At 38.4% G+C, this 24,217-nt stretch overlaps 1 protein-coding gene across 5 annotated transcripts in view; it reads right to left on the reverse strand.

The window, feature by feature from the left end:
• Positions 1–233: 233 nt before the first annotated feature.
• The window catches only part of CycY (cyclin Y), an 86,657-nt gene continuing 62,673 nt past the window's right edge, over positions 234–24,217 (reverse strand). For all 5 annotated transcript variants that reach the window (XM_067151840.2, XM_067151837.2, XM_067151839.2 and 2 more), the window contains exons 5-7: positions 5,922–6,055; positions 1,605–1,757; positions 234–1,503 (exon numbers count right to left, since the gene is read on the reverse strand). In XM_067151840.2, coding sequence (XP_067007941.1) covers positions 1,215–1,503; positions 1,605–1,757; positions 5,922–6,055 — 576 coding nt within the window. In that variant the 3' untranslated portion in view covers positions 234–1,214. The remainder of the gene's footprint in view (positions 1,504–1,604; positions 1,758–5,921; positions 6,056–24,217) is intronic.

A 24,217-nucleotide genomic window follows, 5' to 3' on the forward strand; every position in this document is an offset into this window, starting at 1 on the left:
ACTAAGATGCTTGTCAACCAAACTAAATATGCATTTTCAAAAGACGTAACTAAAATAAAGAAAATAAACTTATCCCAAAAAATAAAAAAAAAGTAGTATTCTTTGGAAAGTAAAAAAATATTACAATATTTTAAATTATTAAAATATTCACATCAGTAAATTATACGTCATTAACCCTGACCAAGCAACTAGGTAAGACCCACCATGGGATTACAAATTAACTTGACACTTCAAAACTTCAAAATAAAAGTTTATACATAACTCAAATTCTTAAGTGAAGAATGTCCAATAAATGCTTGTCTAAAATATAGTATGTGAACTACATAATTATAATGAATTTTCCTAATAATAATAATAATAATAATAATAATAATAATAATAATAATAATAATAATAATAATAATAATAAAGACAATAATAATCACAGTTGGGAAGAGCTGGCATTATCTAACACTGCAGGCCATGTCCATCAGAGCAGTGTCTGCACAGACCAACTTATTAAAATGATTACATGAACACAGTACAGATATGAGCCATCTGTAAACAAACTGGTTTGAAGAAAGAATATATATTAGGCTGTATGATAAATGGAAATTAAAGAAAAAATATAGAGGAAGAGAAAGTAATTATTAAGTATGGTAGTAACAGAATGCATCCACCAAGCTCTAGATGGAAAAAAAAAAGGAAAATGTACAAAGGAAATGATGCCATCCAACTAATAGTTCCATACAACTCACTGTAACCTACATATTTTCCTGCCTTTAAAATATTGCTTAGTATAATATGGATGCTAATTTTGAGTACATTAAAAAGATATAAATTATATAACACCTCTTGATCCTTTTATCTTTGGAATTGCGTAGCTATATGCAACTGGAAGAATCAATTAAAATGTTTCTGTCAGAGGTTCACGAGTGTACTAGGTGCATCACAACCTCTTTTCTCCATCCCATACTCTTCATTTTCGATGACTAATAACCAGGATCTTAAAGTGACAAATTCACTAATGTGCTTTTGCATTTGTTTTACCATGCACTTCTCATATATCATTCAGCTGGATTATAACCAGATACAACATCAAAGACAGAAAAATGTTTAATTTCTGGTTTTCTTCCTTTTAAGATTCTAGGTATCACAAGCCAGTATATTAGCACACAATTTTTGCACTATACTTTTCTCATGACATTCAAGTACAACCTAGACACATGTTCCCCTCAAGAAAGAATTGCAACACTACGCCGTGGACCCCCTGTGCTCACATTATCCATACTCGACCACTTCTTTAAACCATTACGCAATGCTTCAGCAGTTACTTTATCTTCACACACACGGGACATAGCTTCCAACTTCTGAGCACGTTCTTTACTCAACGGTTCACCAGGAAATGATAAGTCGTTAGCTTCAGCCAGAGTCCGCAGATCAAAATAATATTTTGCATATACACTGGAGGGAACATTGATGTTGAACTGTAGCATTTCAAGAAACTGACGTTCCAGTTCGTTCCTGCAAGATAATTAAAATATGTTAGGAAACAAAAACAATGCAATTGAACTAACCTATGCTGTTTTAGAAGACAACATAATAATAATAATAATAATACTTACATATCTTCCACAGTAATGTCTTTTAAAATCTGACAGTAATCTACATTCCACACTGCTTGGTCGTCCCATACTTTGGATGCTAATAAAATGGCACCTAAAACAATACGCTTCCAATTTGCAGGAGTAATGTCCACTTCAGCGTATGTCAAAAGCCTAGAATATAATACCAAGCAATTAAAATGTGCTCACAATCTATTTACAACAATGACTATAAAGAAGGTCAATGAAACTTCCTGACTTGTAAAGATTGCTGCACCAAACAAAAGAGAAAATTAAGTCCTTTAAATGTAATAACCAATCAGTTCTAATCCTTATGTACAATTTTATGCAGACAAGTACTTTGAGTAAATCTCTAATATAGAAAATGGTATGAATAGAAGTTAAAATTCTATTATATGACATTCTATAATGTCAACTGCAGCCTTTATCATGGTTGTGTTTCTAAATCCCATTAATCTGGTAGTTTTATCAATGTTGTCACCCTCCCATTACCTCAAACGACTTTCAGCCGTCTCGTATATATTTTTTCCTTTCGGTCAAAACAAATGGTAATGACAGTTAGGAATGTGAGCAAGCTTCTAATGAGAAGTTCAAATTACAATGTAAAACACAGGAACATAAATAAGAACACACAATGACAGGTCAGCATGGGAACTGACCTGTCAATTGTGTGTTTCTATCTTTCTATAAATGGCTTTGATTTGTCAAATTTGTTTCTTTCCATTACTTATTGTAAAACATAAGCTATCACAAAAGCAAGGCAAAATCTTTTCAGATTAATGGTCGGCAGCCTGAACTGAGCAATCCTTACTGGAAAAAATTCTTCCCACTTTATGTTGATGCTCATTTTGAAAGCAGGTTCAATAGCCATGTCGAAACACTGGATCCAATAAAGATCTCCAAAACTAAATAACACATGCTGTTAGCTATAGGAGGGTTGCCCTTGGTTGGTTGCCACTCTCCAAGTCTGGAAAAGGCACTTACGGTAGTTCCTTTAACTGTGCTTCTCTTACTATACTGAATCCATCAACATAAACTAATACAGAGATAATCAAATGCACTCATTCCTAACAAAGTTTTTAAATATTTGCTCACCATTTTAACTGCTATTGTCACAACTTTAATGTTAGTTAACTGCAAGTAACAACAAATAAGACATCCAGCTTTGTCTTCCTACAGCAAAATTGCTCACTAAATACATGAACATGGTTGTGGCTGAGAGGGGGAGAGAGAAGGGGGCGAGGAAGGTGAACAATAGCTTTCATAACCAGACCATGTACCTGACCTGACATTCAATCTGTTTACTTCTCTTCGCTTTTATCTTGCAGTATATTACATTTCAAGTTAATCTTGCAAATAGATCATTACCATAAGCCAAATGCTCACAGGATTTCCAATGAATTAGTGATGTGAATGCTATTTTAAGAGGTAAAATTTCAACAACAGGAATTCATTTTGACACTTTAAGCCTTGCAACAAATGATGAATGTATATTATGAACAACGAATAAGTCCTGTACCTACTTTGAAGGTAAATGAGAAGGGACCATACCAAATAACCAGCGATGAATTATTGTGTTTACACATTTTATTTGTATGTATGTCAAGTCCTCAGCCCAAATGCTGGTTGGATCCTCAACAAATCTATCAGCTGTCACAGGTAGAATACGTGTCACTGAAGAGGCATACTATAGTAGTGAGGAGTGAGGTAGGTTTGGGTTGCTTTCCTCATTGAGCTAGAAGGTGCTTTACACATCAGTCTGCCAACCCCACTGAAGTACTTGGTACACACCCTAGCTGATTCAATGAGCAACACTTCCAAACCATTCATCACAAGGAACGGCTGCATAAGGATTGGTGTTACTAGGAAAACTCATTACTTAAGACCTAGAACTGTTCACATTCAAGGAAATAGCAGATGCTATTAACAACTCCAAGAATAATAAGGCTTGCAGCCCAGACAATATCTGTAATGACCACCTAAAAATTGCACATATGTTTTATAAACCAATGCCTTAGGCAAGGAACAAGTCCAAACAACCGGAGAAAGCCTACAATTAAAATGATATACACAGGAAAGGGAAGTACTGAGGATCCAAACACCTGTAGAGGCATTGCCCTCAAATGCACGCTGTTTAAGATCCTAACACGGCTCCTATGTCAACGCGATCAGCGAAGTGCATCTCCAGTTACCAGAGGCACAATTTGGTTTCAGAAGAGGTAGGAGTACGACGCAGGCCATCAAGTGTCGACAGAATGATATTGAAAAAGCTATAGCAACAGCAGGGGGCAAGCTACATGCCATCTTCACTGACTTTTCAAAAACTTTTGATGAACAGCCGAAAGATTATGGAAAAACTAGACAAATTAGTGAACTAGACAAATTAGTGACGGAATCTAAAAGACCAAACCCAATTCAACAAACGACGGGTGTACTGTGCGGAGGTCCACTAAGCCCATTATTATTTTTAATTGCTACGGCTGATATCATAGAAATAATCCCCGAAAGAACAAGCATATATATGTGTGTGGACGATATCGCGCCTGCCTTGAACTGCAAGAGACTCTCGAAGCGCTCGTGAAGTGGACACAAGAGAACAAACATCGCTTAAACAAGGACAAGACAGTCTCAATGACGTAGGAGAGATGGAAAAGCATCAGAGTTTTGCATACACTGGAGACCTCTGAAGAATGTATTGAGCTTCAAGTATTTGGGCGTCACATTACAAATTATGAGTAATGTCTTCCCTGCCCACATCAATGACAGGATAAACGCAGCAATCAGAGCCATTAACCACACAAAGAATGTGGGTAAGCTGTCTATCAAAACAGCTCTGAAATTATTTGATCTCAAAGTCTCACCGGTACTCACGTATTGTCTGGAAATTGTATGGCTACATCTGAAAATGAAGCAATTAGGAAGAGTGAAGGAAATTTTTCTGAAGAAAGCACTATGTGTCTCGAAATATACATCTTCAAGGCTTGTGCACGAGTTAACATGCAAACTTTTCTATGTAGAGGGCCTTCGTTATCACCTGCTGCTACCAACTACGCCAACTTATCTGCAGTTTGTAGAGAAATTAAGGGCAAAGAAGAGAGACACATGGAGCAAATTTTACTCGACGGACACAATGATCTACAAAGACTGGCAAGGAAGAACACGAGCTCAGACACTCTGTTACACATTTTGCGATACGGACTGTGTTTGTGAATGTTGTGGCAAGATCTGTGAAAGATACCATACTAGGATTTGTACTTGTTGGCACGAATCTCTACCAGCCTTTTGCAAAGATGAATAATGTTATTTTATTATTAATGTAAATTCCTTTTTGGCCATTGGCTGCAATAAAATTTATTATTAAGTCACGTTCAATGATGAGAGACAGGTTGCTGAAGGTAACATACTTGATTTAGCACATACCGGAAGACACAGTTCGTTCTGAATACTGTATCTCACTGGAGATAGATCTGTGAAGAAATTTTCACATTACACAATGTGCTTTATATACCACAAACACAAATAGGTCTTATGGTGATAATGGGATATGAAAGGGCTAGGAGTGGGAAGAAGTGGCCATGGCTCCAGTATTTCCCTGGTGTGAAAATGGGAAACCACACAGGACTGTCGACCCACTATCTCCAGAATGCAAGCCGACAGCTACGTGACCCAAACCACGCAGTCACTTGCTCGGTGCAGCAGTTTTGTTTAGGTTTCCAGAGTCAACCTAAATTAGAAATGACTGGACAAGGTAACCATTACTGAATTTGTCAAGTGGTCCAACAATGTTCTGCTGCCCAGTCAGATGGAGTGTCACATAGTCAGTGCCATATTGCCTGATTTTCACAACAGGTTATCTGTCTCAGTTGCTCCCAACCATGTTCCAGTGCTCAGTGCAGGTAAGAGGCAGACATGCTACCGCCTGGCCATTATTGCAAATCACGATGTAGAAAATGTTTTGCTTAAAAACAACCCAACTCGGGAGTATGGATGAGCGACCACGGGGCCCCTAGCTAAGTCAGGGCACTGGCTCAACTTTTATCTACCAGGCTCCTCACTCTCATCTTTCCTGCCCGACCTCCCTTGGTCGACGTCCTCCGTTGCTTTTGGCAAAACCTCTTCCGATTAGCATCAAGAGAGGATAGTTGCTCTTACTTCCTTTTTACACAATATCACTAGCACCACCGTTCCATCTTGAAGATATACATGTTGGTAAGGACACACAGCAACAATAGGGGAGTGGTGGAGATATCCTCAAAACATTAGAGTGGCCTAATGGATATCATATTTTTTAAAAAAATAAAATAAAAAGCAACTAACCTCTCCAAGTATACTAATGTTATAATGGCACACTCAGCAGTTAGCTGCGCAGCATTGAACAACGTCCTCACAAACTTGTATATTGTCCGGTGTTCTGGATTGTGCTTGTCGTAATCATCCGTCACTCCATCCCTCTGTAACAAACACGAAAACACATGAGAACAGAAAATAACCCTCTAGCTCCTTCTATGCATCGATAATTCCCCTGGCTTGAGGACTCGGTGTCAGCATTCGTCTCTTCATGTGCATAAAACACACCACATTACCAATCACTACAGAAACGTGCAATACATAGTGACAGGAGGATGGTGGTATGAAGAGCATCCGGTCATGAAACCGGGTCACACGCCAACCCCAATGAACTATGAAAAGAACGATGTTTCTGTACGGATTGTGACACTGAAGCTACATGCATTTTATATTGCAGTTAAATGTAAGTTAATACATTACTTAATCATACTGCTGTAAGTTTGAACCTCACTGTTGGCTGTCCTGTGTGCTTTCCCATTTTGATACCAGGCTAATGCAGTCCTAACCCTTTCCCATACCATCTTTTGTCCGAGTTAGTGCGTTGTAAGGCAAAAGACACACGTCTTATATTAAATGGATTCTGATTATCATTTGTGTGATTTTTCAATACACTGAATAAAAAATAAAATTAAGTAACTACAATTTAAACTCTGGGCATATTCAATTGCCTGAGGTGTTAACAAGATGAAGCCCTTTGGATCTAATGAATAAGCCTGTAAGAGAGACTCAGTTCGTCCACATTACAGAAACTTTTCTTCGTTTGAACAGGAGGTCCCACATACTCCATGATCTGTATACAATTGAGTTTTGACCAGGAACACATTCTGCAATGCAAGGTGAATGAGAATAAACACCATTCCTAGCACCACTGTTCGTTCAGGTCTTCAGTCAGGGTCTTGATGCATGCCACAGAGTTGGGCATTGGTTGTTTGTGAAATATCTTATGATATTCACTAACAAGAACACTGCACGTGGCTTAGGACGGAGAGTCATGCTTTATGTCAGTGATGTGCAGATGTGAGCACATTGTACTGCTCTCGTGCACTGTATGACCGTAGGTTGCAATCACAGTTAGTCTCGGTTACTGCGGAAGGTTCAAAGTGGAGACTCCCGACTCCATTGTTGTTTCGACATGAATGGGAATATTGCACTTATTTATGTATGTTCACAGGTGGTCACAGAACCTTGAACCCACTGAAGAAATTCTGTTGAAAACAAAATTATATCATTTATCATAGTAAGGATTATGATCAATATAAAGATGAAGATTGTCTAGAACTAATAATAATGTTATTGGCTTTACATCCCATGAACTACTTAAAAAAAAAAAAAAAGTTCTCAGAGATTCCAAGGTGCCGGAATTTAGTCCCACAGGAGTTCTTTTATGTGCCAGTAAATCTGACACGAGGCTGACATATTTGAGCACTTTCAAATACCAGTGCACTGAGCCAGGATCGAACCTGCCATATTGGGGTCAGAAGGCTCGTCTAGAACTAATAAAACGACTAAAGGAGGAAATAATCAACCAAGAGGTAGGTAATATATTTACATATATCAGACTTTATTATTAATTTATTCCTAATCATATTAGCCTATTAAATATGGTTTAAAAATGAGTACACAATAACTACGACAATGTCATTATGTTACGTATTATTAGCACATAGCTAGATGGTTTGTAAATACATTACTAAATAAACAAACCTGAAATTTCCATACGTAAGAATTAGGTGTCGAGAAGCACTACCTATTTTGACGTATGCAGCAGAAACTTGGGTAATGACCAGAGGGAGGGAGATGTACCATGGCAGTGTCAGTTGTGTGAAAGTAGGAGGAGAGAGAAGAGAAGAGACTGGTTTGAGCAAAAAAAGTGCATTAAGACAAGGAAGTTCTCTCCATTGTAGTAATGGACGAGCTAATGACAAAAGTGGCAAGGAAAATTGGCGAAGGAAAAATGAAAGTGATGACCTGTTAGTCTGGGGAGAAAAGGAAGAGGATATCCAGGAGCAGTTAGATGCATGAGAAGAGGTGAAACAATATGAAATGAAATTTAATGCCAAAAAGAGCGAGATAGTGATCACAACTAGACAGAACAAGAGACGTACAAGAGGGATAATGCTTGGAGGGGAACAGCTTAGGAAGGTAGAGAGTTTCAAGTATCTATGAAGTATCATAGAGGAAAGTGGAAGAAATGATAAGGAAATAATCGAGCATGGAAGACGAGCAGGAGCGTTCCTGAAAAGTGTCAGAAGCCTGGTTTGAAGGAAGGATGTCCTTTAGAGAAGCAAAAGAATGATACACAGGACGTGCGTACTATGTACCTATTCTGAAGTATGCAGCAGAAGTAATGAGGTAGAGAGCAGTAACTAGGACCCCGGCAAGTGAAGTGAAATTTCTGAGAAGCAGGATAGGAGTGACAAGAATGGATAAGATGAGAAACAAGAAAGTTAGAGATATAGTAAAAGAAGAGCCACTACAGAACAGGATAGAGGCAGACGGTATGGACACATGAAGGGAATAACACAGGAAAGGATACCCAGGATGAAGCACAAAATGGAGATAAAAGGAAAATGACAGAGATAGGTGGATAAAAGGAGTGGAAGAGTGTGTACAAAGAATAGAAGAAGACTGGGCAAGAGTGATGAGGGAGAAGTGGTGGGAAGACAAGAGGAGATGGAGAGGCTTATGTTCCAAGCAGACCTGGCCAACAGTTGTATATGATGATAATACTGATGAAGAATTATCTGAAGTAAGGGTAAGTTGTCTGACTCCTTGGCTGAATGGTCAGCACTGAGGATCCCGGATTCGATTCCCGGCCAGGTCGGGGATTTTACTTGTGTCTAACTCCTCTTCATATTCAGACAAGACACCAAATGACCACAGAAACACGCAACAGTGATTACACCCCTCCACATAGGGTTGGTGTCAGGAAGAGCATCAGACCATAAAAACAGGGCCAAATACACATATGCAACCCCACACATGTGGGAAAAAGTGGTAGAAAAAGAATTTGAAGTAAAGGCAAGTTAAGTTTACATCACTCTATTTACTTTCAGGACAATGAAATTGTAAATATAAACAATGAGCTAACATCCGCCTTTCCTACAGAAATTTTCTTCAATAGGCAAGATGACTACGAGGTTTATCAGATGATGGAGATTTGATAAAAAATTGTTTTAAAATGGGGACCAGATCTTATAAAAACAAAATATGAATCAGTAAACCTATCAAGATGGACTTGCTATTGCCAGCCTGCAGGCAAGCAACTGCTCGTGGACTCTTCTAGCACACGGCTGCTGTATGTAGTTCCGGTAATCAAACTCATTTATAGATCTGCATAGTCAGGCCAATTTAACCAAACTGGTGCACAGTACCCAGTTGAATTTGCAAATCCAAAGACCGAGTGGTGAAGAGTTGTAGAACTTGAATCCCTTATTGTTCCACGTATTTTCTGGAGGATGACGTTTCAACTCTTGAGTCAAGATGCTGTACTGCTGAGTGTAACATCCAGGTATTTGGGATACCTAACATGGTTACTGCAGTACACTACTAGCCATTCTATTAGCAGATGGGAGCTTTTAAAAATCATTTCTATGTATCATTAAGTCCTTTGCGAGTATAGCCTCTGAACCCTCCATACAGTACTCGAGCAGCTATTGACCAATCAAGAGCATGTCCAAACTTTTAATTAATTAAATAAATAAATAGACAAACAAATGAACAAAGAAACAAACAACAACTTTCTGACTATTTTGATATTACCACAAGACTTTAACAAGGAGATGGCTCATCAGTCTTTCGTTTTAAAATGTTATTGGGATATGGGAAAATGACAAAGGGAATACCTATTGGTTGAATACTAAAAAAATAAAATTCATCTGCAGTGTGTGGCCTTTGCAGATGACCTAGCCATTCTTTCTAACAGACAAGAAGCAGTTCAAGCCCTTGAAAAAATTCATGAAATTGCTGTTAAGACTGGGCTCCATATATCGTATGAAAAATGGAAGGATCCGCTCATTATCTAGATGGGAAACCTGTGAAAACTAAATTCGGCAAAATTAACCAAGTGAATAAGCTCAAGTACTTAGGAGAAGTAATTCAGCCGTCAGTCTTCAATCATGAAGCAAATAAGGAGAGGATCTCAACATTAGAGGACCTCTAGACTCACCTGGAACAGATACCATATAACAAAATATCAATATCCAGGAACGCAAAATTAAGACAATACAACTCTGTTATCAAACCTGAAGCACTATACGCCTTGGAAACCTTGATCATTGGGGGAAGACATAAAGAAACAGGAGAGAAAAACATTGAGGAAAATCTTTGGTCCTGTCTACTCAGAGAAAATCTGGATGAAACAGAAGTCTTGAGAGCTTTATCAGCATTCTGAAAAGATCCCCGACACCACACAGGCTCACCAAAAGGATTCCTAACCTTGTTCTCCCAAAGAAATCAAGAACAACTAGCTTAGTCAAATTGAAAAAGACCTTCAGGAAACTGGCATTGCACAGGAAATTATTCAAGATCAACTCAAATTCAAAAAAACAGTCAACAACCATCATTATGCTGAGAAAATGAATACCAGGACCAATATATTATGGACTGAAGAACGGAGGAAAATTGAGTGCCCTCATGAAGAGACTTTAGGAGAAGAAAAATCAACATGAGCAAAATAAGTTCTACTGCATTCCACAGATGGGCGTAATGCTTGTCACTCAGACATACTGTCAAGAAATATGGGATTACTTGAAGAAATCTGCAAATTATACCTCTTCCCAGAGTGTCATATACAGATTTGAGATAGTTTTTATGCAGTGTGGAAATCCAGCCTCAATGGGGGTTGTTAGTGATAGCACCTGAACTGTGCAGCTTCGTCTAGGCCTTCCTTCATCCTCTAGCTACCAAACTTATTTACCTTTACTGTGACCTTAGAAAAGAGACATAAGATAAACAAGACTACTTATCGCGCAGTTCAAATGGAAACATCCAAAATGGGAGGATGAAACTTCACGTGTTGAGAGGGTTCGTGATATCAGCGATTACAAAACAGAGTAAAATTTACAAAGGACTTGGTAGTATGACGTAACACCCCCTCTGGCCTAGACACATGCACTGATTTGTTTGTGAAGGGTATCCTCTCCTAAGGCAAACTGTCCACTGGTCCTTGATATTTTGGATACTGGCACTGGGATGGAGTTGTCCTAGCTGGTCCTACACATGCCGTGTGTGGATGTCACTACCAGTTGTGACCTGAAGGCTCCCCACAATATGACGCCAGGAGTAACACCACTGTGCCTCTAGGGAGCTCTCCCCAGGTCGCCGAGGCCACGGAGCTAGTTACGGAGGTGTTTAGTAATTCACACAGGCTTGCAGAATGAATGCTGAAAAGCATAACAGTCTCTAATGAACATATATGCATGTTTTAAGGAGCCTTCCATCATATCTAGCAGATCAGAAGTTGAATATAAAGACAGTACGGGGCTAGTAATCCAAATTAACCCTTAACTACTGACGTCAGGTCCCTGGAACCGTTCAGCCCCGAATTTTCCACCCTTCACTTGCATCAGTGGTCTTAACTAGCGTCCTAACTTCCAGTCTTCTCTGTGTCAATGTTTTCTGGAAGTGACTCTTGTAACAGCTTGGTCCCTGGGACCTCACATCAGTACTTATGTAACGAAGTATGATTACCTTACCTCCTCAGAGACCCGGGTTAAATTCCCAGTACTGCCATAATTTAGAAATGGCAGGAGGGCTGGAATATGGTCAAAATTGTACATGGAGCTCACCTCTATAGGAAGTGTGCCAGAAAGGAACTGCACCACATCGCGACGACGACATGAAGTTACTTTTATTTGTGAAGTACAGATATTAACACTAAAATGACACTATGGATAATAATAATCCTGCACTGTCAAAAATGAGACTGATGGACCTATGTTTTATACAAAGAGAACCTTATGTTACAAAAATATCAGAAGAACAGTTTGATTTATAAGGGGAAAGGAAAAATTGCTTTTTTCTGTTGCGTGTGATAATTCTAAACACCTTTTAATATGCTCTGTTGTTTGAACATGATGATGCTGCTGCTTGTTGTTTAAAGGGGTCTAATATCTAGGTCATCGGCCCCAACGGTACAGAATGAGGCGAAATTTGATGACAATTTAAAAGTCCAAAATTCATCCACTGACCGGAATTCAAAACTCGATGATGAAGAATGAATGGATGAATATGAATTTAGAATAATCAGCGGATCAACTCACAATACTGAAAGTTGAAAGTAATTCCAAAATCGATCCACTGATTAGAATTCAACAAGACAACGAAAATTCTTATGAATCATAGCTAATAAATTTCATATTATTCCATATTGAAGAGCAATATAATGTAAAACCAAAGCTATTCAATACTATTTATTGTAACCTTAGTCAAAATCAAGTTAAGGCAAGACATGAATTACAGATAAAATTTATGAAGCAAGCGATGTGTTGTTGAAATTCTGCGCAAGTCAAGTAAAGATTTGGATGTTGAAACACTCATGTCTTGTGCAAGTTCTCAGTTTTTTTCCAATTTCAAGAATGCACTTCACATAAGATAGGTGAATCTTCTAGAATTCAGTAGCTGAATACTGTTAAGTGCATTCTTGAAATTGGAAAAAAAACTGAGAACTTACGCAAGACTTGCAATTGTGATGAGTGTTTTAACATCCAAATCTTAAAATGACTTGCACTGAATTTCAACACCACATGCTTGCTTTATAAATTTTATCTGTAATTCATGTCTTGCCTTAACTTGATGTTGACTGATGATGGTCTCTAGCAAGACCGGAACTAGAATCATGAAATAAGGTTACAATAAATAGTATTGAATAGGTTAGCTTTTGTTTTACATTATAATGCTTATGAACTTAAAACAATCAGTGGATCCGACCTGCAATGCTCCACCTTTCCGGAATCTACCTCAAAACAATAGTATTACTGACCAAGGGACTGCTTCCAAAGCACAATCCTGAATCGATGATGCTTCTTGTCTAAAGGGGTCCAAAATTCAGGTCAACGGTCCCTCATAATGGTACTTTGTAACTGTACACATGTATGATACCCAATCTTAGGTTAGGAAATGTTTGTATACGACTATCTCCCAATTTTAGGTTCGGAAATTTTCGTAAAATAATTTGTAATATAAAGTAGGAAATATCATGTGAGTTGTTAAATTAAGATGTAAGAACATAATATAGTAAGAAGAATGTGTAGTTAGGGAATATTGCATGTGTGCATCATTATATTTTGTATAAATTTCTGGTCGGGTAAGAGTTTGTAAAATTGGCCTAGCAGTAAAGACTGTGCAACTGGAAAACCACGACTATATCGGGAAAGGCAGTTGAAATCGGTTTAAAAGAATTGTAACGAGGGATTTAGAAACCCGGGGTAAGGCCCCGAAGTGTATGCTGAAGATGATAATTAATGTGGATAAACATGCAAGATGGCTATTCACGGGTTGGTAGCTTGGTGACCAATCCGAAAGCTCCAATTTCGAATAAGACTGCCATGACCAAGAGATGCTTGAAGATGTGGCAGTGGTAGTGATGTTCACAGGATACTTTTGGCAGACATGACAGCCACGTGGAGCAAGCCTATTATACGTGTGCACGTGCATCGAGAAGCTAATTTTATACGGAGTAATGGGCGATTAATACATGTGCGCGCGTGCAATAACCGTCTTAGCTTATTATAGAGTGCTGGAGGAAGCATCTTGTGCGTGCGTGCTACGAGTTTATTATTAACACTGTTCACGACTATTGCGGTTGCTGTTCATGAAGATTACCATTATGAAGATTTGCTGTATGAGTTCTTTACGGTTAAATTACTGTAGAATTATGGAGTCATGAGTGCATAACTCGGCAATCAAGTTCCCGATGAACAGTAGGTGGAAAAAACTACAGTGTTCTTTTGTGACTCGGGATTATTCCTCCCTATGGAAATGCACATTGTGGGCAGTGTTTTATAGGTAATCTGGAGGTAATATGTTGTTGTGCACAGAACTGATGACTTTATGAAACGGTAGACCAAATGTTTATTACTTGCTTATTCTTTGAATAATATGACATGGTTGTAGTTATTTATTAATCCCATAACAGACATTTTACATTGTGGATGTGTATAGCTTATTAACAGTGTATAGTGCGGTGACTCGGTTTGTTTCACATACAGTTATAACCCAGGATAAATAGATTTCACAGTGATGATGCTATTGTGTTAATGTATATAAGGTAGGAAGGGATAGTCTTCTTATACGTAGGATATAACTAATTTGAAGCATGGCCTTTAGAACTATGTATAGTTGTGGTGTATAAGCTTGAAGATGTTTGTGTATGTTTATACTGGTCTCCATCACGTGATGATAATTGTTGGTTTTTGTTTCGTTTTAATTTTGTTTTGGGAATAAATTCATGTGCTAAATTTTTTATCAGTGGAGTAAGGAAAAACCTGGCATGCTAACCAAATTTAATTTCAGGGGTAAACAGTAACAGGTAAGGTAATAAAGCAAGTTTGGAGCCTCGTCAGCCTGATGACCGTTGCCTTGGGAGAGGGAGTTCTTTCATGCTCCACAGAGTCAATTATTCCTGTAAATCTTTTGCAGGTGACGCTTAATTTCGTTATTTATATTTTATTCTAGTTACAATTTATTCAATTCGTATTTTCAATTTTGCCAAAAGATAACGACTTATCACTAGTAAAGTAGAACCATGGTATTTCTCATGCTGCGGTACTAATAAAAAATAGCGAAGTAGCGAAGACTCACGGTGTTCGACACATTATGGTACTACCCACAAGTATTGTACGTTGCACAGGTAATGCAGACCTATGGTGTTCCTCACATAGTGGGCACTAATCACAAGCCACACAGACTCATGGGGTCGCTTATATAATACCAAACTAATCACAAGTAACGCCCAAACCTGTGGTGTTTCTCACATAATGGTACTAATAATAGGCAACGTAAGCCCGTGGTGTTCTGCACATAGTGGTACTAATCACAGGTACTGTAAACCCGCAGTGAACCACCCTCTGCTGCGACTAATCACAAACATATTGTGTACCTAACATAGTGGTAATAGACATGATACTGTATAGGCTTTTGGGCTTATGCCGTGTCCAGAAAATAAGGTGAAATTCTTTACGTTTTGCAGAGAACTGTGCTCTGCGTCCTCAGAAGAAATCTCGACTGTCCTTAAAAAAGGGTTCTTAAGAAAAGAATTTCACCTTATTTTCTTGACATGGCATAAGCCCAAAAACCTATACAGTATCGTGCCTATAAGTATGGACTGTGAAAGCATCAATAGCAACATAGTGGTAATACTCGCAAGTAAAGGCGACCCATGGTGTTCCCCGCATGATGGTACTAATCCAAGCATTTTCATGGTTCTAATTCAATCATCTCTTGGTTGCCCCTTATGACAGACAGGGGATATCGTAGATGTATTTTTTGTCTGCACCCCCCACCCACAGGTGGTCGTTGTATGAACACTACGTTTAGGGTGCAGTTATGTAAATGTGTGTTACATACTGCAAATACTCTGACATTTCCCAAGCCTCTTATTTTGTACCAAAGAAACTGCAACCTTACAAGTAATATTACTTTTGTTGCTTTAATGTTGCTGTAAACTGCTTATGTTTCACATATCCTAATGCAGTAATGTGTGTTTTATTAGAATGCATAGTTAATACATCAAAATTAATACTCTGGCATTTTATAACCCATATTTCTATTAGTCCGTGCGACCTCACATCAGTGCACAAAATGTTAACATCCGTAGTTAAGAAATCAAGCATTATTTAGAATGCCTGCCTGGTGGTGATTGTTCAGATGTGAAGTCTAAATGGTCTGACACCGTGGCTAGCCGGTTTGAGTCCTGTTGGTTGAAAACATTTTCACCATCAAAATGTTGGCTGGCGGGGTACAGTTGGTACAGTGGCTCTTCAGTTGGCAATTTCTCATCACTAGATTGTGTGCCAAAAGCCTGGATTAAATTCCAAATGTGTCTGCAGTGCTCATATGAAGCGAGGAAATATTACGCTGTTGATGGCGATTCGTCTGTCGGATGGCGATGTAAAACCTTGAGCAGACCCCTTGGTGCTATTCGACAGGAGTAGGCTATGTGCCGGCACGAGCTTTCACCCTCTCCATTCCTATATCATATCATTCATTTCATCTCATTAACTCCTCTGATGAGGAGGACATCAGGAAAGGCATCCGATCGTAAAAACTCACTATGAAGATTAATTTCACTTCATACTAGACCCTGGAGAGAAACGGGACAAGAGTTGTCCATACATTTATTTCAAATTATGCAAACTTCACATAGCAGTCAAGTCATACTTATTCTTGGGAAGTGAATGGCAGATAATCTTTTTCTTCTCCTTTTATGACCGCATAGGATCACTTTAGTCAGTCCATCATTCAGGTCTCGAAGTGACTGTTCGGGCTTTGCGATCCTCCCAGTACTTCATCAGACGCTCCGATCTTTGTTCCCTTTCCTCAGTTGAAAATATACGTGTTGTTGGTTTGTTTCGTGTAAGGGTAAAGCGAAGGTTTGTATTCTTGAGTTTTGTATTCAATTTTATCTTATTTGTGGTGTCTTTTGTTGTAAGGCCTATTTCCTTCAGATCCTTTCTTACTTCCCCGATCCATTTACAGCCTGTTCTGGTATTTGAGACGAGACTGTGTTGTACTAGTTGTTGCAGAAGTCTCAAATCCTGCATCCTCATGATATGTCCAAAGAATCCCAGTCTCCTCTTACGCATAGTATCTGTAATGGGTCCTAGTTCTTTGTACACAACTTTGTTAGGTATTTTCCGCCACTGCCATCTTTCTGGTAGTTTTTGTTGATGCAGGTTCTTCCAACCCTCCTCTCAATTTTCTGAAGTCTGTTGGTCTTTGATTGTTTATTCAGGTGAAAAAGTGTTTCTGCTGCATATGTAGCTTCCAGTTTTATAACTGTGTTGTAGTGTTTTATTTTTGCATTTATTGACAGACATTTCTTTTTGTAAACATCCCATGTTAATTTTTGTGCTTTAGCTAATCTATTTGTTCTTGTTAGTATTGAGATTTTTTCATTTAGGTTATGTGTTATTACTTCTCCAAAATATTTAAATTGAGTTACTATTTTGATTATATTACCATTTATGGTAGCTTCTTTTAGTTGTATTGGTTTTTAGGGGCATAATTTCTGTTTTTTAAATGATATTTTGAGGCCAATTTTATTCACAATGTTTTGAAGTTCTGATATCTGGGTTTTTGCTTCTTTTATGTCCACTGCTAGTAATGCTAAATCGTCTGTGAAACACAGGCAGTTTGTTTTGATTTTTTGGCCAATCTTTATTTTAGGGGGACTTTTCCTAAACCATTCCCTCATTACCATTTCTAGAGCACAATTAAATAATACTGGTGAGAGCCCATCTCCCCGCCGTAGTCCAGTTCTAATTTCAAATGTCTCTGATGTTTCACCCCTAAACTTCACTTCTGATTTGGTGTTAGTGAGAGTCAATTTTATAATAATATCCAATAGTATTTCACTCTTAAATTTGTTCATAGAAGAGACAAATGCTCTTCAAAATACGGTAAAACCTCCTGAAGATGTTACTGCTGGGGACAAGCAAAGATAATGTGTTAAGCAAGAAAACGTACTATAACCTTTCAATGACGTCGAGGTCTAGAGTAAAGGATTCATTGAAAGTTATAAAATAAACAGATTAAAGAGAATGGCACAGAAGTACGTGAATCGCCGAATTACGGCCAACTTATGTGTTCCATTACGGATAAAAACCGATCCAACTCGCATAGTTATGGGATCTTACGGAATAAAGTGGAAAAATCAAGCTCAGAACCCCGTGGTATGCAAAAGATTGAGTTAAGAATAACTCAGATACAAGCGGAGATCAGTAATGAAAACTATGTCAATAGCTGTGAAGAGAAAAGGTCATACATAACATTTAGTCCGGGAAACATCATGGCGGAGGCCATGGAATGACTTAAAATCATGCACGGCTAACCATCAAGAAGGCGTGTGCGAAGTGACGTATCATGTGTGTTGGAAGAGTAAATAAATGGTAGAATGTTTTCCTTTGCAAAGTTCTGCGAGTGAAGAGAGTGACTGTAATGTCAAAATTCCTCAAATGTCAGAAACAGGTGTTATGGAGATCATAAGAGGGTAGTTCTATGAGTCATGAAATGCGAACCGATTATTATTGTAAGATAATTAAAGTGGATTTTTTTTTTTTTTTTGTGGTCATTGTATAAAGGAAAAGCAGATAGTAGGTCGACATTGGAAATAGCTCTGGTGTATACTAAAAGCTGAGGAGATCTATAGGATATTAAGAGAGCATATTGCTTAAATGAGATTACTAATTGAATATACGACACAGATATATTGAAGGCAAGTGTCAGTAAATGAAAGTGTGGATATAAAAATCTAATTAAACTCTGTCTAACAAACTTTGTACGAGTTTCAGGATTGGAAGTCAGCAAGATCACTGTCTATTATGATCGAGAATACCAATAACATGGAGATGTGCGCTTAAAAGCTAACTGGATCCCTGATGGATCCGAGCTCTGCTGGAATGACCGGAATAACATAAAACAGATGTCCAGAAAGCTGATAACCTGAAGGATGGGATGAACGTCTGTGTCTTCAATGATAAGTACCCCTACATTGTCTTTCCTTGTTCTATTTGTAGCAGCTTAATGTACAGCTTGATTTTGTTATCACATTCAGGTGACTTTAAGAAACGACTTGAATAACCTAACGGGCCGGTTGCTGTTATTTTGTGAAGTGTTGGTCTGGCCGCCTATGAGATAGGATTTCAGCTTACCGTCAGTGTTTGATACGGTTAGGCGTTTATAATTCATTCATTGCTCTCACGCTAGTGAACTAACTGTGGAAGTTAATTGCGGTAAGATAATGTCGAGTGTCTACAGGTAAGTTCTCTGAATGCGTGTGTGTAATATTATTAATGTTGTGATCCTCTTACATGACCTGTTCCGCAGAACGTTGGTGAAGTGTTTATTCAGTAGGAATTGTGTGATATTCATATGCGTGGAATTAAAGCTCTTCGATGCCTATGCTTGTTTATTCGAGTGTTAATGTTGATGTGGTGCACATTTTTGATGAAGTGTGGCGAGCGTAGAGTCGTCAGATATTATGATTTGATGCGGCAGTGATAGTAGATGAGTTTTATTGAATTGCATGCTACAGTGGTATGTTTGATCTTTGAGATGGTCAATGAGTTAGGGTAATAATGTTGAATGAAATGTTCGCTGCATATTTTGAGTATTGGATGGACAAGCGATGTATGTAATGTTAAAATTTGAAGGTATTTCTGAGAATTTAGTGTCGAGCGCATAGGATTTGTCGTGATATGTATTATGGTACAGCATTAAAATAAATGAATAGACGTGCGGATGAATAGATAGGATCTTCAGTAATTAATATATCCGAACAGTACACAGATGTATTTTAGGATCAATGTCACCTGATATCGTGTGTTGCATTCGACATATTGCTTTATGTAGTAGTTTGAGCATTAGAATTATTTTTAGCAGACATGGAGAAGAAGATGATGCATCACAGACCTTCCAACATTGTATTATCTGATCATGTCAGTAGTTAGCAGATATTATTTTCCAGGTACGGAAATGCTGAGAATCCAGACGAGAGTAACGGCACCGTGATATTTATTTTGGAATTAATTGTGTCTTGGTTGATTAATAGATATGATTCTGTGTCATATTAGAGAAATGACCGTTAAGGGAATTCAAGTTGTTCATTAGCTAGGTAGGTGTTTGAATGACGACATAGATAGAACAGGGAAAGCAAGCTACGGGTAAAAGTGATTTTTTTAAGATGAATGAACAAACAAGCAGGAGAAGTGAAAGACTTCCGATTGATAGATGTTTCTTGTGTGATTAATTTTTTTCTCTCTTCATAATGGAAGTATCTGAAAGACAGTTACGATTTATTTTAATATTTGAATATAATGTTAAATAATGCCTCAAGGATAAATTTTTAGAGCCAACAGAGTGTGATAGGACTTATGTAATGATAACTCTCCACGATGTTGCTTATTCAGATTATTATTATTATATTTTTCCTGTCCGACTCGTTGGCTGAATGGTCAGCGTACTGGCCTTCGGTTCAGACGGTCACGGGTTCGATTCCCGGTCGGGTCGGGGATTTTAACCTTCATTGGTTAATTCCAATGGCCCGGGGGCTGGGTGTTCGTGCTGTCCCCAACATCCCCGCAACCCACACACCACACATAACACTATCCTCCATCACAATAACACGCAGTGTCCTACAAATGGCAGATGCTGCCCACCCTCATCAGAGGGTCTGCCTTACAAGGGCTGCATTCGGCTAGAAATAGCCACACGAAATTATTATATTTTCCCTAGGATTATTTCATTAAATTTAATATTCTTCCAAACTTTTATTGTGGTTATCATTTCTTGAATGAGATTTAAGAGCCTAGATATAATTAAGTAGGATGTTGAATCATTAGGTTTTAGTTATCATTTTGATGAGATGTGACCGGTACTCGTCGAAGGGCCATGCCCTTGAGTGGATTTTCACGCGAACCGCTGAATTATAGCCGAGGCCCAGCAGAAGAAAATTATCATTCTCCAAACCATACGCGTCCACGAACGGTCACAGTACTATTGAATATACGAATCTAAACTATCCAACAGTGACATGCTTTCTTCGACAAGCGTTGTGTAGATGCTGATTCCCATAGGGAACCTGAAATATTTGTCCTGAATTAGTAAATTTATAATACCAATATAAATGCTCCATTATTGGACATAAATTTTCCACGTAACTCATTCCTGGTTGCCAGAGTTTCGCCCCAGTGTGCTAAGTTGGGCTCAACAGTTGGTAAATAGCAACTGAAGAGCCCAACTTAGCACATTGGGGCAAAACTCTGGCAACCAGGAATGAGTTAGCTGGAAAATTTATAATATCCAATAATGGAACATTTATATTGGTATTATAAATTTAATCATTTGGGACAAATATTTCAGGTTCTCTATGGGAATCAACATCTATATCATCTGATGGACAGGCAGGCATCAATTTTCGGTAATGAGACATAGTTTCTCAAAGTGCATTGGCACTGCCGGTGGCTCCGAGTAGCCTATGCAGTGGCCTCCACGGTATTTACTAGTCATGCGTCTTGGTGGGGGTTCTATTTACCAACTGAAGAGCCCAACTTAGCATACTGGGGCGAAACGTTGGCAACCAGGATTGAGTTACCTGGAAAATTTATAATGTCCAACAACGGACCATTTATATTGGTATTAAGCATTGTGGACAAAAGCAAGTGGACATGATGGAATTCCAGTAGAAATGTTCCAAGTAATTGGAGATAGTGCAGTGAAAGTTTTGCATTCCATATGTCAGCAAATATCGAAAACCCAACAGTGGCCAAAAGACTGGAAAAGTTCAGTATTCATCCCAATTCCAAAGAAAGTAAATTCTAAATTCTAAAGAATGCTCCCATCACCAAACAATTGTACTTATCACACATGCTAGCAAAGTCACGCTTAAAATTTTACAAAATAGACTTCGCCAGTATGTACACCGAGAGCTACCTGATGAACAAGCTGGATTTCGTGAAGGAAGAGGGACCAGAGATCAAATCGCGAACATCCGATGGATAATGGAGAAGGCAAGAGAATTTCAGAAAGATGTGTATCTCTGCTTTATTGATTATGCTAAAACCTTTGACTGTATCGATCATAATGAATTATGGAAAGTACTAAAACACATGGGAGTACCAGATCACATCATTAACCTCATACGGAACTTATACTCTGACCAAGAAGGTATGGTGAGAACCATAAATGGAACAACTAAATGGGTCAAGATTCAGAAAGGAGTATGGCAAGGCTGTATATTGTCACCTTACCTTTTCAATCTGTATGCGGAACACATTATGAAGAATGTAGGGTTAGATGACGAAGAGGAATCAAAATAGCTGGGTTAAATACAAACAACCTCAGACATGCAGATGATACTATCCTGATGGCAGAAAATGAAGACGACTTAAAAACCCTCTTACTGAAAGTGAAAGAAGAAAGTACAAAGGCTGGACTAATGTTGAATGTCAAGAAAACAAAAATTATGGCAACTATACCTGTCAATTAATGGCATGTAGGAGGAGAAAAAATGGAGGTAGTCTCCGTTTTCAACTATCTCGGCTTACAGATTTCTGCTGATGGTGACTGTAGCCATGAAATCAAAAGACGATTGCTACTTGGTAGAAAGGCAATGACCAATCTTGACAATATCTTAAGGAGTAGAGACGTAACATTAACAACAAAGATCCGTATAGTAAGGGCTATGGTTTTTCCAGTTGTGATGTACAGATGTGAGACCTGGACCATAAGAAAAGCTGAACGCTGTAGAATAGACTCCTTTGAATTGTGGTGTTGGAGGAAAATCTTTAAGAGTCCCATGGACTGTAAAGAAAACAAATAGGTCAGTTTTACAGCAAATAAAACCAGTGTGTTCCTTGGTCGGCCTAATCCTGAAGAAGAAAAAAAAAAAAAAAAAACTAAGCTACTTTGGACACATCATGAGAAGACACAATTCATCAGGAAAGACCTTAATGCTGGGAAAGATCGAAGGCACAAGGAGAAAAGGGCAGCAAAGAATGAGATGGATAAATGGCATCACAGAAGTATTGAATTCCAGCTAGGAACATCTTCGGGAGGCAGTGCAGGACAGAAGAAATTGGCGTATTTTAGTTCATGGGAGGGGGGTCACGAGAGAGAGAGAGAGAGAGAGAGAGAGAGAGAGAGAGAGAGAGAGAGAGCGAGAGAGAGTGTGTGTGTGTGTGTATCTACCATTTATAAAGATGAGATGAAAACAAATAACATTTGCACTGGGGCCTATAGAAGTATCAACACACACTTTCTACAACAAATGTTAGCTAAGGCCTTATACTTCAGACGAGTGGGTTATTATATATATTTTTCAAAAGACATCAGATCACGAAGCGTGAATGACCAAAAAGATCCTGAATTTTTACAATTTAGGATATGATAACCAAAAATATTACAATTATTGTACAGAAGGAAACACTAGATATTTATCATTGAGGAGTAGTGTAAGTGATGATTTAAGATTGTCACCGAATCTTATAATGTCCATTATAATTTTTTCCAAATTCATGAGCTGGTTTCCAAGCTTTCTCAATATTTTCCACATATACTTAAGTACAGTAGCAGACCCACTACGAACCTGTTTTCTGGGCGAATGTTATGTTTCTCACTCAGATATGGGTGCTCCTCTTTTCCTGGTCAACTTCCTTGGCCTGGGATAAGTCTCTTTCGAACTGGATGATTGGATCAAGAATAACAGCTGTTCAAGTCTGCTGGTAGATTTTTCTATGGTCACATACTTTGACCATGAATTAGTTGGAGGTTAACCTCGGCCATATGCGAGAGAATGACTTTGACCAAGACCGACAGAGGCTTGCAGAGATTTTATATACAATTGGATTTGGTCTTGCTTTGATCGCCATCTTGAATGCACAACACTTCGATTGACTCAAGGCGAAACCTGAAGGTACGAGTTTCAACATATGCGCCATTGCTGAAAGATGTAGATGCCCCTCCACTTTCTGAATTTTAATTTTGTCTTTAATGGTACTGCCAGTAGCCATTTCTTGATGGATACATATCCATCTCTTGGCCCAGGCCAGAACAAAGTGTAACTTCCACCAAAGTCCGACTCTCATCCCTGCCTGTGACAATGTGATGATGAGTAGCCAGTGCACCTAAATGTTATGAAAGGTGTTGGTCATAGAGTCAGTTGTACTGCGATAGCATTTTCTGGTCCATTGAGGAAAGTAACGATAAAATACCTCACTTCATTTTACCTAGTACACCTTATTTTGGTACTGCCATTGTTTTTTGCAGTTTCTCCATAACCAAATAGTCTTTCATGGTTCTATTTGAGGATCCAACCAGTCTCTGGGGCAATTTCATTGGCAAGCGATTTCACAACTTTTTCAGTATCCATAACTGGGCTAACACAAGACAAATGTGCACCATACTAGCTAACATCACACGATTATGTTCCTTATCCGTAGGTAAGCTATCGCGCGACAAATATTCGCTACCCTTCACTGTATCCCACAATACAGAATAAATTTCAAACTTTTGAATGGAATGTGAAATACAAGCACAAACAGGCTTAC

Source organism: Anabrus simplex, chromosome 7 (assembly GCF_040414725.1).
Source record: "Anabrus simplex isolate iqAnaSimp1 chromosome 7, ASM4041472v1, whole genome shotgun sequence".
NCBI classification, from domain to species: Eukaryota; Metazoa; Arthropoda; class Insecta; order Orthoptera; family Tettigoniidae; genus Anabrus; species Anabrus simplex.